The sequence below is a fragment of the Phoxinus phoxinus genome, assembly GCF_949152265.1.
Source record: "Phoxinus phoxinus genome assembly, chromosome: 3".
NCBI classification, from domain to species: domain Eukaryota; kingdom Metazoa; phylum Chordata; class Actinopteri; order Cypriniformes; family Leuciscidae; genus Phoxinus; species Phoxinus phoxinus.
In genome coordinates this window covers 39126359-39144567 of record NC_136878.1, presented here as the reverse complement: position 1 = coordinate 39144567, position 18209 = coordinate 39126359, and the positions used below count along the sequence as shown (strand labels likewise).

Below are 18209 nucleotides of genomic sequence, written 5' to 3'. Positions count from 1 at the left end.
TGACGAAAAACTGACGGTGTTGACGAAAAACTGATGGTGTTGACGAAAAACTGACGGTGTTGACACAAAATGTGTGCATTGCTGATTAGTGAACAGATGTGCTCTTTAAACACTACTACTAAAACTACTCCTTGTTATTAGAGTACTGAACTTACTGTAAAGCAAACTATAATAAACATATTGCACATACACCGTTTCCAACTATTTTAAATTAAACCGTTTCCAACTATAAAAAACAAAAAAAAACAATAAGGGAAACCAGGGGCTACCCTCTGCCGTGATAATTTTTTTTGGCCATATCGCCCAGCCCTACACTGGCTTCTCATTTGTCTATCTGTCTCTATATATATAAATATATATATATTAAAGTGCTGGCAAAGTTACACGTTACACAATAATAAGCAGACCACTGCCTGCCCATTCTCTACAAGTCAGATGCGTATGGTTAAATAATGTAATGCATGCTATGTATGTGCATTTATGTGTAAATAAAACCCTGAAATAACAGTTTAACCCTTCACTATATTCACAAATAATATTATATTCGCACATTAAGAGGTTATTGGTGGATTTGTCAACTCCGTCATCGTACAGGTCAACTCCGTCAGACATAGAACCTGACGGAGTTGACGTCTGACGGAGTTGACGTAAGGGCATGTATTTTCCACCAAAACATGTATTGTACACTGCAGCTAGGTAGTTTTTCCTCAGTTGCTAGCTGTCCCAATAACCTCACTAAAATGCTTAAATTCAATCCACTATGGTTTAAAAAAAGTATCTTAACGGAAAGATGGTATTGACATGGTGCAGCTGTGACCATAGGAATATTGACATTGTTTGTCTAAAATATAAAAAAAATTAAAACGTACTAGAGCATGTGTGGTATTGCTGCATTCACCACAGGCAGGGAGATGAAAAGGGGTCCTCAGGGATATAGCTGACCATGCTATTTCCTGATTTAAAGAGCTTTATGAAAATATCTGACGGAGTTGACAGAAACTGAGGACAACTTTAATAGGCAGATTTCTATGGAAAATATTGTTTGATGTTCACTTCATGCATTGTTTTTTATATGTATACCCCTTATTTTGTATTTGATATATATGTTTTCACAATTGTAGAGCTTTTTTAAAGTTTTTTGGGATGGTTAATGTTGTGACCTCTTGCTGAGGACAAGTGCAATAACATGGACCTTCTACATGGACCTGTAGAAAACCTTCAAATTTTCCCCAAAAAGATAAAAAGTTTATTCTAAAAATCAGATAGGTATATACAAATCCTTTAGATTTAACTTTGTAAGTATGCCAATCATGATGAATTTCTTAATTTTTGCTATAAATTAGACTTTTCTGTGTGGGACATGTTTTGTCCCGACTCTCAAGAATCAGTGATATATATATATATATATATATATATATATATATATATATATACCATTATGTATCAATCAAAATGATACACAGATTTGGCGTAATAAAATGTGTTTTACAAAATAAATAACAAAGAAAGTGTTGCCATTAAAATAGTCCAATAGATATGAGCCTAAGTCCGTGCAATAGCCTTTTACAGTCTATGGCAATAGCCAATGGCAACACGCTTTACAGCTGCACGAGTGACGGAAGTCGTCACTGTTTGTCAATAGCAAATATTCTGACGATTAGGTATTTTGTATTTTTTATATATATATATATTAGCTCTCTGCGTTAAATGTATGACATAGTTTAATTAAATTGACTTTAATAATAAGCTGGTTTAGTGGGTAGCCAGTTTGCACTGGTAATCCGCTCATCAGTCTGGAGTGTCGCCGGAAATGACTTTTACTGGTTTAAAGAGATCACATCCGACCTGTGCATCATGGAGATGAATCGGCGAGTATTAGTGATATAACAGCACACTCTCGCCGCCGGAGACGTGATTTTGCGGTGACTGACCTTTGTGAGAAGGGACGCAATACAGGTACTGCTTTGTTAAACATGTCTGACTGGCTCTTGATTCATTTGTATTCGTTTCGGGGGCCTTTAAAAGCCTGATATCCATGAGTAGCCTGACGTCATTATGCATAGCACCTACAAATAAATAAAAACTAGTTTGGGTGTAATTATGAATTATTTGTCATGAATTATGTGCAAAAACCGATCTAGTAACGTGTTTAATTAGTGTGATGATATTTTGGATGAAACCATCTCTGTTTCATTTAATTATTCCGCACAAAATTGTTTCAGCTGGTGGTTTAATAACACACTTTAATGTGTATGAAGTGAAATGTATGTGCATGTATGTAGACAGTTCAGTAATCATGAATGTGCGGTTATTCATAGTTTCTGACGAAGGAATGGCTATTACTACAGTAGAACAGCTGTAAGGGGTGTCTGATAGGTTCCTGTATTTATTGACCACTGAATAGGCTATATCATGGTAGAAGCGTGTTTACAACATAAAATAACTGGAGGTAAGATAACACAGGGGAACCATTTTAGAAAGTTTCACTAAAAGAATGTAAACTGCTAGTACCATGTATATTGTTTGGATTATATGTTTAGTGGTATATGGTACCATGTATGCTATATGGAACTATTATCATCATGTTTCATGTAAACATCATGGTATAAAATATAAATATGCTTATTATTCTGTGACGTAGTATAACTCTTTGAGATCTTACATTGAGAAATTAAGTAAAACCATGGTATGTACAGTAACGGTCAAAAGTTTGGAAACAATACCAATTTTTAATGTTTTTGAAAGAAGTCTCTTATGCTCATCAAGCCTGCATTTCTTTGATCAAAAATACAGAAAAATCTGTAATATTGTGAAATATTATTACAATTAAAATAATGGTTTTCTATTTTAAGATACTTTTAAAATATAATTTATTTCTGTGATGCAAAGTTACATTTTCATCAGCCATTACTCCAGTCTTCAGTGTCATGATCCTTCAGAAATCATTCTAATATGAAAATGAAAATTCAGCTTTGCATCACATAATTAAATTAGGCTATATTTCAAAGTATATTAAAATAGAAAACCATTATAATAAATTGTAATAGGCTAATATATTTCACAATATTAGAGTTTTTTCCCTGCATTTTTGATCAAATAAATGCAGGCCCGATGAGCATAAGATAGCCTACTTCTTTCAAAAACAGTAATGTTTCCAGTAATTTTGACTGGTACTGTAAGTATGGTAGGATTGGTAAGACCAAAGAATGGACACAATAGTAATAGTAATTCTACCATATTTAATTAATTTAATGTCTAATGACTAAATTAACCTCATCTCATCCCATCAGTTCCTTGAAAGATGTTGTCCAATCTTCTGGCTGAGCAGAAAGGGGCCGAGCAGGTGCCTGCGTCTGCGGCTGGTCCGTGCCATCGTGCTCCTCAGTCTTCGCTGGCCAAAGGATGCAGAGAAACCAGCAGGGAGGAGAGTGAATCTGGTGACAGACCACAGCCCTCAGACTTTGAGAAAGGAATGAATGAAGGAGCTTTGAGACAGATGACGTTTGATCCAAAAAGTAGTAACTTTGGAGTCAATCCTAGTGCGATTTGCATACACATGTGTACTCCGCAAGGTAATGTTGAATATATGTGGTAAAATCTGCAATGTTCCCTCTAAGTTCAGTTTTTACTGAGCAAATTCTATTTCTACAGAAGACATTCTATTTCTATTTGCTACCCGAGCAGAAACACTGTCATTTTTGTTTTTAAATTCTATAAAGTTTAAAAAGTCTCTTATGCTCACCAAGGCTGGGTTTATTTGATTTAAAATATACAGTAAAAAGGGTAATTGTGAAATATTACAATTTAATTTATTTCTGTGATGGCAAAGCTGGATTTTCAGCTTTTACTCCGGTCTTCAGTGTCACATGATCCTTTAGAAATCATTCTAATATGCTCCATCCATCCATCCATCTTCTTCCGCTTATCCGGGGCCGGGTCGCGGGGGCAGCAGTCTAAGCAGAGATGCCCAGACTTCCCTCTCCCTAGCCACTTCCTCTAGCTCTTCCGGGGGGACTCCGAGGCGTTCCCAGGCCAGCCGGGAGACATAGTCTCTCCAGCGTGTCCTAGGTCTTCCCCGGGGTCTCCTCCCGGTGGGACGCGCCCGGAACACCTTCCCGGGAAGGCGTCCAGGAGGCATCCGATAGGTGAGAGTAGGAACGTAGATTGACCGGTAAATCGAGAGCTTCGCCTTGCGGCTCAGCTCTTTCTTCACCACGACAGACCGGTACATCGACCACATTACTGCAGAAGCTGCACCGATCCGTCTGTCAATCTCTCGTTCCATCATTCCCTCACTCGTGAACAAAACCCCAAGATACTTAAACTCCTCCACTTGAGGCAGGAACTCTCCACCAACCTGAAGTAGGCAAGCCACCTTTTTCCGACTGAGGACCATGGCCTCGGATTTGGAAACCGTCCTAGTGCATGCTGAAGGGGCCAACACGACAACATCATCTGCAAAGAGCAGAGATGAAATCGTGTTGTTCCCAAACCCGACACCCTCCGACCCCTGGCTGCGCCTAGAAATTCTGTCCATAAAAATTATGAACAGAACCGGCGACAAAGGGCAGCCCTGCCGGAGTCCAACATGCACCGGGAAGAAGTCTGACTTACTGCCGGCAATGCGAACCAAGCTCCTGCTTCGGTCGTACAGGGACCGAACAGCCCTTAGCAAAGGACCCCGGACCCCATACTCCTGGAGCACCCTCCACAGGCCGCCACGAGGGACACAGTCGAATGCCTTCTCCAAATCCACAAAGCACATGTGGATTGGTTGGGCAAACTCCCATGAACCCTCCAGCACCCTGTAGAGGGTATAGAGCTGGTCCAGTGTTCCACGGCCTGGACGAAAACCGCATTGTTCCTCCTGAATCCGAGGTTCTACTATCGGCCGTATTCTCCTCTCCAATACCCTGGCATAGACTTTCCCAGGGAGGCTGAGAAGTGTGATCCCCCTGTAGTTGGAACACACCCTCCGGTCCCCCTTCTTAAAAAGAGGGACCACCACCCCGGTCTGCCATCCCAGAGGCACTGTCCCCGACTGCCACGCGATGCTGCAGAGGCGTGTCAGCCAAGACAGCCCCACAACATCCAGAGACTTGAGGTACTCGGGGCGGATCTCATCCACCCCCGGTGCCTTGCCACCGAGGAGTTTCTTGACTACCTCGGTGACTTCAGCTTGGGTAATGGACGAGTCCAACCCCGAACCCTAAGCCTCTGCTTCCTCAATGGAAGACGTGACGGCGGGATTGAGGAGATCCTCGAAGTATTCCTTCCACCGTCCGACGACATCCCCAGTTGAGGTCAACAGCTGCCCACCTCCACTGTAAACAGCGTTGGTGGAGCACTGCTTCCCTCTCCTGAGGCGCCGGACGGTTTGCCAGAATCTCTTCGAGGCCAGCCGATAGTCCTTTTCCATGGCCTCACCGAACTCCTCTCAGGCCCGAGTTTTTGCCTCCACAACCACCCGGGCTGCAGTTCGCTTGGCCTGCCGGTACCTGTCAGCTGCCTCAGGAGTCCCACAAGCCAACCAGGCCTGATAGGACTCCTTCTTCAGCTTGACGGCATCCTTTACTTCCGGTGTCCACCACCGGGTTCGGGGATTGCCGCCTCGACAGGCACCGGAGACCTTACGGCCACAGCTCCGGGCGGCCGCTTCGACAATGGAGTTGGAGAACATGGTCCACTCGGACTCAATATCTCCAACCTCCCTCGGGATCCGGTCGAAGCTCCGCCGGAGGTGGGAGTTGAAGATCTCTCTGACAGGAGACTCGGCCAAACGTTCCCAGCAGACCCTTACAGTACGCTTGGGTCTGCCGAGTCTGTCCAGCTTCCTCCTCTGCCATCGCATCCAACTCACCACCAGGTGGTGATCAGTTGACAGCTCCGCCCCTCTCTTTACCCGAGTGTCAAAAACATACGGCCTGAAACGACCACAAAGTCGATCATCGACCTACGGCCTAGGTGTCCTGGTGCCACGTGTACTGATGGACACCCTTATGTTTGAACATGGTGTTCGTTATGGACAAACTGTAACTAGCACAGAAGTCCAATAACTGAACACCGCTCGGGTTCAGATCAGGGGGGCCGTTCCTCCCAATCACGCCCCTCCAGGTAACACTGTCGTTGCCCACGTGGGCGTTGAAGTCCCCCAGAAGAACGACAGAGTCCCCAGTTGGAGCACTTTCCAGCACCCCTCCCAGAGACTCCAAGAAGGCCGGGTACTCTGCACTGCCGTTTGGCCCGTAGGCACACACGACAGTGAGAGAACTATCCCCGACCCGTAGGCGCAGGGAAACGACCCTCTCGTTCACCGGGGTAAACTCTAACACATGGCGGCTGAGCTGGGGGGCTATTAACAAACCCACACCAGCCCGCCGCCTCTCACCATGGGCAACTCCAGAGTGGTGAAGAGTCCATCCTCTCTCAAGGAGTGTGGTTCCAGAGCCCAAGCCGTGCTTAGAGGTGATTCCAACTATCTCTAGTTGGAACCTCTCAACCTCACGCACAATCTCAGGCTCCTTCCCCGCCAGCGAGGTGACGTTCCATGTCCCTAGAGCTATTTTCCGTGTCCAGGGATCGGGTTGTCGAGGCCCCCGCCTTCGACTGCTGCCCGATCCTCTCAGCACCGGCCCCTTACGGTCCCTCCTGTAGGTGGTGAGCCCACGGGAAGGTGGCCCCACGTCGCTCCTTCGGGCTGAGCCCAGCCGGACCCCGTGGGGGGAGGCCCGGCCACCAGGCGCTCGCATACGAGCCCCAACCCCGGGCCTGGCTCCAGGGTGGGGCCCTGGCTGCGCCATGCCAGGCGACGTCACGGTCCTTGATTTAATGTCCATTATGGACAGGGGAAGCCATGTCCTCTGATAGTGTGGGGAATAATAAATCTTGTCAGAAGGAGGAAGACATCTTGAAAAATAAGCGTTTACATGTTCCTTCACCTTCCGTTCAGTTTTTCAAATCTTCAGCTCCTAGTGGCGCAAAGTCATATACAAGTACAGATCTTCTTTTTTCGTTTGCAAAAGAAATAAATCCAAAGCCCCCTGGGAAACCAGCGGCATTGACAAATCCCAGTAATGACGAGAGTGAAAATAGTCACTTTTTATCAATTTAATGCATTTGTTCTGAATCAAAGAAAAAAATGTACTTACCCCAAACTTTTGAATTTTAGTGCATAAATTAAATATTTAGGTAATATGCCAGAATTGAATAATATTATTGAATAGTAGGACTTGAGGCTACACGTTTTTTTGTAACTTGTCAAGATTTATGTTATTTTTTGTTATATTAATCCTGTTATAACAAAATATATCACTTAGACTAATATAAATACTTACAATAATATAACAAATAAGAATACAATATAAAACAGAATACGTCTTCATAGTTTGGTGCCCAGTCGTTTAGCTTTTTTTTCCATGAAATTTCTAGCAAAATGTATTTTTCTTTTGTTTTTTTTGCTGTACAGGAGTAACTTCAGAAGTGTGCACACACTTGTCTTAAGGCCTTTTTATGCTTCTGCGTCATATCGACGGCGTACCCCCGCAGACCCTTCTGCGTCGACGCGAACCCCTCCGCCGTAGCTCGACGTGCACCTCCAAAAAATTGTAACTACGTGTCGAGGCGACGCAGACCACAAGGGCTGTGATTGGTCACACCCCCACCCCCCTAGCGTTCTGGCGGTGAAATGCACCGCGATGCAACACAACCCGACGCAGAACCATAAAACGGCCACGACGCCGTAGGAGTGACGCCGTAGCTACGGCGTGGAGTTGACGCAGAAGCATAAAAAGGCCTTTAGTCGGAACATTGCAGATGTGTAATGTGAAAGACTTGGTTCCAGAGGAATCACTACAATGTTTTGGTATCTTCTATGAGTGAAGATATTGCTTTTATGAAGCACTGCTTTTGATCAACATCTCTTTTGCAGAGGGCAAGTTCAGGGATCCACGACCAGCAGGACCATCAGGAGAGCAGCTTGGAGTTCTGGAACGAATTCTCGTGTCCCATCAAACTGAGATGAAACGTCTGCTGACTGATACCTTCGGATCTCTGACCCAACGTCTCGAGGCAGTGGAGAGGAGGATGGACCAGTTGTCTTCACAAAGCAGTGCACATACATGCAGTTTAGCTCAGCTGCACAGTAAAGTTGGCCAGCTGGGAAGAGACTTTTGCTGTCCAAATACAATTTCATCAGATTACAGTTTTGGTAAATGGGTTTTTTATGTTTGCATATTGATATGCTTAAATGAATAATTATATAATTTGGCTATAATTTAGTTTTTTTCATACATAACCCAGGAAATACTGGAATGTTTTCTTTCCTGTGTTGACATATTTTCTGTTGTAAGAAGAAATTGGGATGGGACATATTAAAGGGTTTGTACCTTTTTAAATGGCCAATAGCATTTCGTTTGTTACATCTTCAGGCCATGATTTGCTATTTCTAGTCATGGTCAGGTGGGGTTAGCATCTCGTACGGGAGAGCATTGTATTGGGCAAAAATTGGATATGCCACTGAGTGCACCATTATTGTGGTCAGTTTTTCTGAACTTTTCTATGAACTTTAAAAATGTTGTACTCTAGAATGTTTATGACCTTGAAGCGATGCAAAGATATCAATAACATCTTGATTTGACTTGAATTATTGTGTGTTTGCAGGAGTAGACACAGAAGTGCCAAAATACAACAAAGGAATCATCCCAAATGTCTCCTCTTCTGGGCCACAGTCTCTTTATAGATCGCCTGAATCAAAAAAGGACACTGTGTGTTCATGGGCAATGTCAACTCTCGCTCATAAGCCTGAGGACCTAAGCTGTCAGGGTCTAGGTAGGAATTGCAGTGGCTCCAGTTCGTCATGTGGAAACCTAAAAACCTGCTCTTCTGGACAAACTGACAATTGTTTGCAGGGTAACTACTCCCCCGTTTCAGATTTTGAAGACCTGGAAATGGAGCTGGAAGCTGAGAAGGACAGAGTCGCCTTAAGCTTATTGGTCGATTCTGTGCTCAGCTGCTCAGATGACAATGACAGCCGAGGACTTTCTTGTAAACGGGAAGCCCTGTCCTCTGATAGTGTGGGGAATAATAAATCTGGTCAGAAGGAGGAAGACATCTTGAAAAATCAGCGTTTACATGTTCCTGAACACCCCCGGGTGCCTTCCGTTCAGTTTTTCAAATCTTCAGCTCCTAGTGGCGCAAAGTCATACACAAATACAGATCTTCTTTTTTCGTTTGCAAAAGAAATAAATCCAAAGCCCCCTGGGAAACCAGCGGCATTGACAAATCCCAGTAATGACGAGAGTGAAAATAGTCAGCAGCAGACCTTTAGTCAGATTACCTTCCCTTTCTCCAGTAAGCCGCTTGGCGCACTACCCAACCCTGATAAACCCAAGGCCGATTCAGTTCTCTTTCAGACTTCTAACAAGAAAGAAAATGAAATCTTGCACAAGATTGAAATGAATGGTGTTTTTCACTCTACCACTACCTCATTGAGTAATAGTACTTCAGTCTTGGATCACATCCCAACGTCAAGGGATGTAGAAGGACTGACGGGGACAAATGCTGGAGATTCTGTAGAGAGCACAAAGATTAGTAGTAAAGAACAAAGCATTGATTGTCAGTTATCATACTCAAAGGACAGCCCTTTAAATATCTCTTTTCAAGGGTCATCAATCCTGCCATACTGTAAACTTGCTTTACAAAACCAATTGGTAAAAGATGTAGGTGACCCAAAGTCACTAGGTTCGCTTTTGAAATTTCATCAAGCACACTCCAGTTCCCATCTCTCGGGCCCAAGAAATGGGTCCTCCAAACCATTACTAGACAGTGACACTAACAAACTGTTGGATCAGCTCTCGAACACTGCCCACCGCTTGGTATCCAGCAGCTGTTCCTCAAACGACTTGGACAGATGGACTGGTTACAGCAGAACTGGATCTAAGCTCAAACTCTGTGGTGGAAAGAAACATGACCTTCCTGGATTTCCCTCTCTTAAAGTTGGAGAAACCCGTTCTTTGTCCTTTCTCGAGCAGGGAGGAGAGATATCCAACAATTGGCAGCCGATACTTGAGGACTCGATACCTCCTGTCTCTCCTTGGTTGACTGGTACACCAGCTTGTCCTTCAAATGCTTTACCGATCAACCTGGATAAAGACTCTGCATGTTGTCCTGGCTTATCTCAACTTTTTCAGCCTACTACTCCGCCTTTGTCTACTTTAAGCAAGGGGAGTTTCTCTGGGGCAGGTGTTAGTACCATCCTGGCTTTATCTTCTCCATCATCCTTCAGACTGTGGTTTCGACACAGAAGGCTCAACTTTCCTCTTATGCAGTTGTCACGTCCTAGCATCCATGCGGTTGTGAGTCGGATTTTGGGCCGGTGCAAATTTCATCCTTTTCGACCTTTGGTTGACTTCACAGGCCCACCAGGCGTAGACAACGATCATCAGTAAGTTAAAACTATTAAAAGTTTTTTTTGCATGTTTTGATGGCAAGAAAGTTTGATTTACATAATCAGAAATGATTGTCAGTTTTTGACCTGCATGCTGCTTGCACTTACAATTCTACCCGTTTTGATCTACATTTTTTTGTTGTTGATAGCTATACAAGACGATCCAGTCAAGAAGCTACACCCAGCAGGAAAAGAGCTTCAGCACGGTGGGCATATCCCCCTGCATCTCTTGCCATTTAGCTGTCCTAATCATTGAAATATTTTAATCAGTCTTTGCTTGCCAGTTATGGTTCAGGTTAAAGGAGAAGTGCATAATTTCAGCACAACTAGCAACACGAATAGCAGAAAAGGTTTCCAAACTTGTAGAAGTCTACAGTGGCCCGGCATCTTTATTATGTTTCTGTCTTGTACTTTCTTGCTACTTTTCTAAATGATTGAATGCACAATTTTCACCCAGCAACCCTTGAAGCAGGTAGGGGGAAAAACAAAACATAGGAGTTAAGACCGGGCCAAATGTACAGACAAAGAAATAGAAAGAAGATCTTTTGGGGTTGACTAGTAAGCAACCACCCACAACATCCTAGCAACTGCATAGCAACACCCTGGCATCCAGCCAGAAATCTGTGTCCTAACCAGATGCAATGCGATCTCTCTCTCTCTCTCTCTCTCTCTCTCTCTCTCTCTCTCTCTCTCTCTCTCTCTCTCTCTCTCTCTCTCTCTCTCTCTCTCTCTCTCTCTCTCTCTCTCTCTCTCTCTCTCTCTCTCTCTCTCTCTCTCTCTCTCTCTCTCTAAATCAGTTATATCTCTCTTTCTCTCTGCGCACTCTTGTCTCACACTCAGATAACTAGATAATCAAATTAATAATAAAATAATTTCACTATTGTAAATACATATTCAGTTACTGATACAATCTTTGTCATGAAATTAGGATATATACCATATGGAAAAATTAGCTGGGCCCGATAATTATTTACATTTGAAAGCCGATAACCGATATATTGGATATATATAACTTGCGTTGCACTTAACTGTATTTTCCTTTTTAAACTGATTTCAATCATATTTCAAGCAATCTAAAACATCATAATCCATTATTTATTGGCTTTAATATATCGGGCCGATAACGATATGGTTGCCTATATATTTTTTTTGTTTTGAGAAAAACTGTACCTCAGCTTTGAGATCTGAGGTAAATAAATTAATGATCTTTTATGACTGTTAAAGTCAAGTAAAATGATATTTAAACTCTCAAACAATTCTTGATACCAGAACACAGTCGATACCTGAGATGTCAGTCGCAATGTCGCTTGTCGCTGTCATGGCTGGTTAGGACACAAACTCTGATTTACACAGAAAATATGTTTTCTTTGGAAAATGTGAAAATCTAGTTTTTCTATTTGGTTCGGTGCTGCTAGTAGTGCAGAAATTACTCACTTCACCTTCACTATTGTGTCTATAAAGCAATCTGCATAGTAAAAAAAAAAAAAAAAGTTAATTCTATTATCATATTTGAAGCATGAAGCCAGATCAATTTTACAAACCACAGCTAAGCTGATAATTTAATCATGTAGATGTTGACTGATGTTCACCTGGTATTCTCTGAAATTATTGCTTCTTTCACTGTGTGTAGGAAGGCCATCTCATCTTCATCAGTGTGCCATCTGTCAAAAATTCGTCTCACACCAGAAAGGAGTCTGGATCACCCCTCATGGCACAACATCAGCCCCAAGTCGGTGCGATTGGATGGATCCGCTACTGAATCTGTGCCTAGTTTTGCTATTGTCAGTGCAAATGTCAAATACCCTGGTTTGCATAGTCGGGGAGCATCTAGAGAAATCAAACAGGTATTATATTATCTCTTCTAGAATTTGAACAAATTATTTAGAAAAGTAAAAATGCAAGTTGGCAAATACACTCACATGCCACTTTATTAGGTACACCCTGCTAGTACCTGGTTTAACCCCCTTTTACCTTGTATTATATTACCTTTCCCTTAAATTACAAAAACTAGTTCACGCTGCTGTGAGGTTGTTTCTAATTCAGCCTCTATTGGAATCACGGTCAAATTGACATCTTTCTCTCTTCTGACTGCCGTTATTAATCTCGCTCTATTTTTTTCCCCCTCTTTTGAAATTTGTGAAAACACTATTGCAGAGTTTTTCTTTTGCTATTTGACCAAATGGGAACATGAAAAATATTTTTAATGTAGTCTCTCCCTCTCAGATGACTTCCGCTTCTGAGAAACCTGAAAATGTGAAAAGGGTCTATTGACATGATGGCATATCGCAGATTTGCCAGCTGCACATTCATGATGCGAAACTAGATCTGCAGTTTCTGAAATAATCGAATACTGGCACCAACAACCGTGCCTCATTCAAAGTAATTTAAATCACCTTTCTTCTCAATTCTGATGCTGTTTTTCATGTTTTTTTTTTTTCATTTATATAGCGCTTATGTAGTACTGTTTTACAATCATATCAGGGGATCTCTCCTCAACCACCACCAGTGTGCGGCATCCACTTGGATGATGCGACGGCAGCCACAGTACAGCGGTGACAGTGCGCTCAACACACACCAGCTATAGTGGAGAGAGGAGAGAGAGTGATAGAGCCAATTCAGTGGATGGGGTTTATTAGGAGGCCATGATTGGCAAGGGCTAATGGGTGGAATGTGGCCAGGGCACCGTATGTGGCCAGGGCACCGTATGTGGCCAGGACCTTAAGTTTGAACCTAAGCAGATTGTCTTGACCATGTCTACATGCCTAAATGCATTGAATTGCTGCCATATGATTGGCTGATTAGATATTTGCGTTAACGAGCAGTTGAACAGGTGTACCTAATAAAGTGGCGCGTGAGTGTATATTTGGATACAGACATTGCTGACCTGAAAGAGTTAGGTTTTGTTTCCTCAAGGCTTGACATTCATCTCTCTTGTAGTTGGGACTCTACGATACTAATGCTGAAGCTCAAGCAGGTCAACGCTCCAAAAGGGTCTCCCAAATTCGTATTCGTAAGACGGTTCCCAAACCAGATAACAACCTTACTCCAATGGGACTCCCCAAACCAAAGAGGTGAGCATTCAACTCGTTTAGTCTTTAGAATAAGATGATGTGGAATCTAAATGGAACCGTCCCATATGTAGGCTAAATATTTATCAGCATTTCGTCTATTTTCTTCATAGCTCTTAATAAAAAATAAAATAAAAATTATTAGTATTTTATTCAGAGGAACTCATTTCGGCCAAGCAGTCTTTGCAAAAAGCATGCAAGAAGTAAAATAACAGTAATAATGTAGCAATATGTGCGTACTTATATTTTTACTAAAACATTTTAAGGCATATACAATTTTAAACAGACTTCAATGAACATGTTTGTGTGATAATGACAAACAAATCTGTAATCTTAAAAATGAATCCAACTTTCCACATTTTATCAGCAGTGTTGCTACCTAAATCTCTTTTATTAGTGCTTTTATATTTAAGTCACAACACAAGGAGCAAACACAAAATTGGTCTTTATGAAACTTTGTCAGTCCTTAATATGGTTTCGTTCACACACAGTTAAGTTATTTTACACAGATATAAAAGCTGTTGTCGGTTAATGCAGATTTGACTGAACTCCCAGACCGATTAGACTATTGTTGTATCAAAAGTGATCAGGTTTTTCAGTTTTATGGATGTCGCCATCTTTGATATTACTTTGATCACTGTCACTATTGTTACTGGTAAGAGAATACGGGCTTGACTCTCATTGCACGTTCATTCAGACTGTATATTCGAGATGCTACTGTAAGTTACTGTTTGAACTACTATGTACTACTATGAATACTTTTAATTTGGCCATTAAGGCTACATTCACACGGTCAGTTTTTGGGATTGACAACCGCATTTACTTACAGCAAGACGGTAACAATAACACACTGGTCTTGACTTGGTCTCGGTTTAGGTGGTCTTGACTACTATACTACTATGTAGTATAGTAGTCAAGACCACCTAAACCGAGACCAAGTCAAGACCAGTGTGTGTTGAGACCATGACAAGACCAAGACTTTGATGGGTTGAGAGACCAAGACTATTTTGTGTCCAGGCTGTGAAATCGCTCCCTAAACCCTCATTCACTATTCCCTACATTAGTCCACTAATATAGTTCACTTGAGGGAGTGAATGAAAACGAGTGAGTAAATTCAGACACTGAGTGCGCCGCATAGTTTGTGCTTGCCGTTCAATAATTATTTGAAACTTGGCATCCTGGCAGCTCCAGTAGTAATGAAAATATTACTCTTGAACTCTGTCATGGAAACGATGTATAAACCTTAATTTAACAATTGAATAATTAATGAAAAATAATTTGAGGTTGTAGACGCATTGTTTGGAAAATGGATGGATGATTACGCTGCAAGAACCATCGTCTGGCCAGATTCGGGTATTAATTTGGCGTGTGGTGCGATTCACAGTGCATTATGGGTATTCTCTAGCCGTTAAGGGTACATCGATTATACACTCGTTATTTGCGGTGCATTGTGGGATTGATTGAGTGCACTCGATAACATCCACTATCGTTTTGGACACCACTACAAATGAACGTCCCTTCAAATAGCGCCTCGTTTAAGGGTATAGGGGGTGATTTCGGACACAGCCCAAGATGAGACCAAAACTTTGATGGGTTGAGACCAAGACCAGTGTGTGTTGAGACCAAGACTTTGAGTTGAGATGACCATGGGAGGGAGAGACCAGACCAAGTCAATTAGTCAATACCAAGACCAGACCAGCACTCTTCAAATTCATCAAAAAGATCTACATTATCTGCCTGAGAAATGTCTTATATTTAATACATAAATACAATTAGAATAATAAGACAATAAGACACTGTATCAAATTAAATCACTAACAACTTAGTCTGAGACAGAGACAAGACCGAGTACAAATGCAGTCGAGACCAGACCAAGACTTAAGACCGGTCTCGAGTATTACAAGACTAATTCAAAGTGTTAATAAAACATTGATTATATATCATAAATATTTGTTTCAAATGTCCAGCTGATTGCCGTGTTTGTGTCCCATAAGGCTGAAGAAAAAGGAATTCAGTTTGGAGGAGATTTATACCAATAAGAATTACAAGTCTCCAATACCCAACAGGTTTGTTCTCGCCATTTTTATATTTATTTTTACTCTTGTGTTTCTCTGGAAATCGATTTCTGATCGTTCTATTCATTTACACAGAAGTCTGGAGACGATATTTGAAGAACCGAAAGAGAAGAACGGCTCTCTGATCTGCATTGGTCATCAGAAACGAAAGCGAGTCCTAGACTTCCCAGATTTCACGCTGCCTCGGAAACGCAAGGCTAAAACTAACCTGGGTCCGCTGCGTGCGAAGGGGCCGCGAGGAAGGGCCCGTAGGGGTAGACAGGATGACGCCGATCTTGACGTAATGCTAATCGAGAGACTCACAGAACTGGAAGACTATTTTTCTCGCCAAGGCCTGGAGGTTTAAATTCAGATTTTCACAAATCTATTCCCAATAAGTTACCAAATAATGTTGGTTTTAATATTATTGCCAGGGCATGGAAATAATGGGAGCCTCACACAGTGTTGTACACGGAACGATTAGCAATAGAGGGGCATTTTCTTGTAGCATTTACAGTTGAGACTTCAAAGGTATTAAGTGCACTGACCCAAAAGATATTTGAATAATGAGTGAGTGTGTGTGTTTGTGTGTGTGTGTGTGTGTGTGTGTGTAAATACAAGCACATTATTGGAAACCTTCACTTCAGCACTTTCCGTTTCCTCACAATGTGACTGCTGCAACTTAGTTGTTTCTCTTGCATTTGCGACATGTGGCTAACCAACATGTTCCTTACTGTCATTTACTTGCAAAGGGGAATGATCCTTTGGTTTATGCCCTTCATGGTCTCAGAAACAAGGAGGTGCTCACCCGCCTAGACTACTTATGAGTTATGACCCATGAATTTGGCAGCTTAGATTTAATTATATTACATTTTGTCCATCTGGACCGCTTTCTCTGTCCAGATGAAAATTCTGAGGGATTTTCTGCCAAAAATCAAGACTACAAACTATTTACCAGGCACAGTGCTGTGATAACTATAATCTTGTGAGATGTTTTAATGTATTTCACCATAGAAATATTAAACTTTGTGTTTCTGCATTTGGTGTTCTTGCTGGGCTTTCATGAATAAGCCATGGCTTTCCCTCGACCTTCTCACCTTTAGCTGCTAGACCGTTTAAATAAACTTTCCCGCCTGTTCTTCAGCTGTTTGACGTTGATTTCAAAGGACTCTCTGAGGAAAACTGAAAATTCTGTCATTTACTCACCCTTCACGTTATCCCAAACCCGTTCAACTGAATTCTTTCTTCGAAAACGCCAAAAGAAGATAAAATTCGTTTTTATTTTGGCCATAAAATGAAAGTTAATAGAGTCCAATGTTATTTTGAACCCCTATTAGCAGCATTCTTCAACATTTTGTGTTACAACAGAAGAAAGTCATGCAGGTTTGGAACGACATGGAAATAGTCATAGAAATTTTAATTTTGAGAACATTTGAGTCTCATTTTCATTTATCCCATATATTATATAGCCAAGAGAACATGCTGTCACCTCAAAAACAGGGTAGACAAGCCTTTGGTTTGTGACAAAAACCCCATTGCTCTAATGTTAACTGTGAAAACGCTTTTATTCGTCATAAACTTTTGGATTACACTTATCCAAACCAGAGCCAAGTTGTGAAATGTAATACTTGTTTGTCGTGAATATATGCTTCTTATTTGCAGACTTAATATCAGGTTGACATTAGTGAAGCATATGGTGAAACCTATCTTTAATTGTTTTGACCTGACATATACTGGATGTTATGCAGCTAATAAAGTGGTGGTTTGGCTAGATTGGACCGATTTTTAGTTTTATCATTCCATTGTGTGATATACTGCCACAACTTTATTCTTATTTTTTTGAGGATGAAAGCAAGGCAACATACTTTGTTTTGGTGTGGTGTGTTGTCATATTTGTAGTGATTTTCATTTTATTATGTTTTTTTTTTTTTTTTTTTTTTTATGAAAAGCTTTTGCAATCAATTGTAATGTAGCTTTGGACCTTATCTGCACTTCACCCCCAAAGAATCTGCGCCTTTGCCTGATGAGCATCTCTGTGCCAGTTTGTGATGTAACCACATTTCTAAATCAACCTATAGACTTTTATGTCTTTGAAATTTTAGTATTTTACTTACTGGCCCACTTAAAAGTAATATTAGGGCTGATGTGTGTTTTGCTAAATTATGCAGTGGTACTGGCTGTTAGATTTTTTTTTCAAAATGGAAATATTTTGTATTTGTATTGATATTTTATTTCCATACCACACCTCCTGTGTTACAGATACTGTTACTGTTGTGCTTCTCTTTGAGCCCAACAAACAGACCAACACTAAGTATTGCTTGAGTGCTGTCAATCAGTGTGATTTTATATATATTTTATGAATAAAATAGTGTTAACTAAGACTGACTTAATTATCTGGGTTTTTTTTGATGATGATGAAAAGAAATAAATATAATTTATTTTAACTTTCATTAAACAAAATACATTTTATCTCTTTCCGATCATCCATGCTGATATAAAAAAAAAATCTGGATTTTTTTTTTTTCTTAATTTATTTTTGTACCTGGTAGTATTGTAACTTACTATTGTTTTGTACTTTTTTTTTAAATCGAATATTTATTTAGCTTATTAATTTTTCCTACTTGCAAAGTACAGTCTCTCAAG

At 41.2% G+C, this 18209-nt stretch overlaps 1 protein-coding gene across 2 annotated transcripts; it reads left to right on the top strand.

Moving 5' to 3' along the window:
* The first annotated feature begins 1610 nt into the window (after positions 1-1610).
* Positions 1611-17506, top strand: LOC306995054 (uncharacterized protein). Of its 2 annotated transcripts, XM_079606271.1 has the most exons (9): positions 1611-1956; positions 3291-3572; positions 7928-8206; positions 8659-10441; positions 10594-10650; positions 12075-12288; positions 13382-13515; positions 15507-15578; positions 15663-17506. In XM_079606271.1, the coding sequence occupies exons 2-9, from the start codon at positions 3302-3304 to the stop codon at positions 15931-15933; spliced, it is 3081 nt and encodes a 1026-aa protein (XP_079462397.1). In that variant the 5' UTR covers positions 1611-1956; positions 3291-3301; the 3' UTR covers positions 15934-17506. The 2 variants fall into 2 exon arrangements, with proteins under 2 accessions (XP_079462397.1, XP_079462398.1); XM_079606272.1 differs by lacking the exon at positions 10594-10650.
* Positions 17507-18209: the final 703 nt, after the last annotated feature.

What these genes read in the sequence shown, in the direction of transcription:
- LOC306995054 (XM_079606271.1), top strand. Translation starts at nt 3,302, where the DNA reads ATGTTGTCCAATCTTCTGGCTGAGCAGAAAGGGGCCGAGCAGGTGCCT. An exon ending in AGGAAAAGAGCTTCAGCACG is followed by an intron (nt 10,651 to 12,074) that starts GTGGGCATATCC and finishes CACTGTGTGTAG; the next exon opens with GAAGGCCATCTCATCTTCAT. An exon ending in AAGTCTCCAATACCCAACAG is followed by an intron (nt 15,579 to 15,662) that starts GTTTGTTCTCGC and finishes TCATTTACACAG; the next exon opens with AAGTCTGGAGACGATATTTG.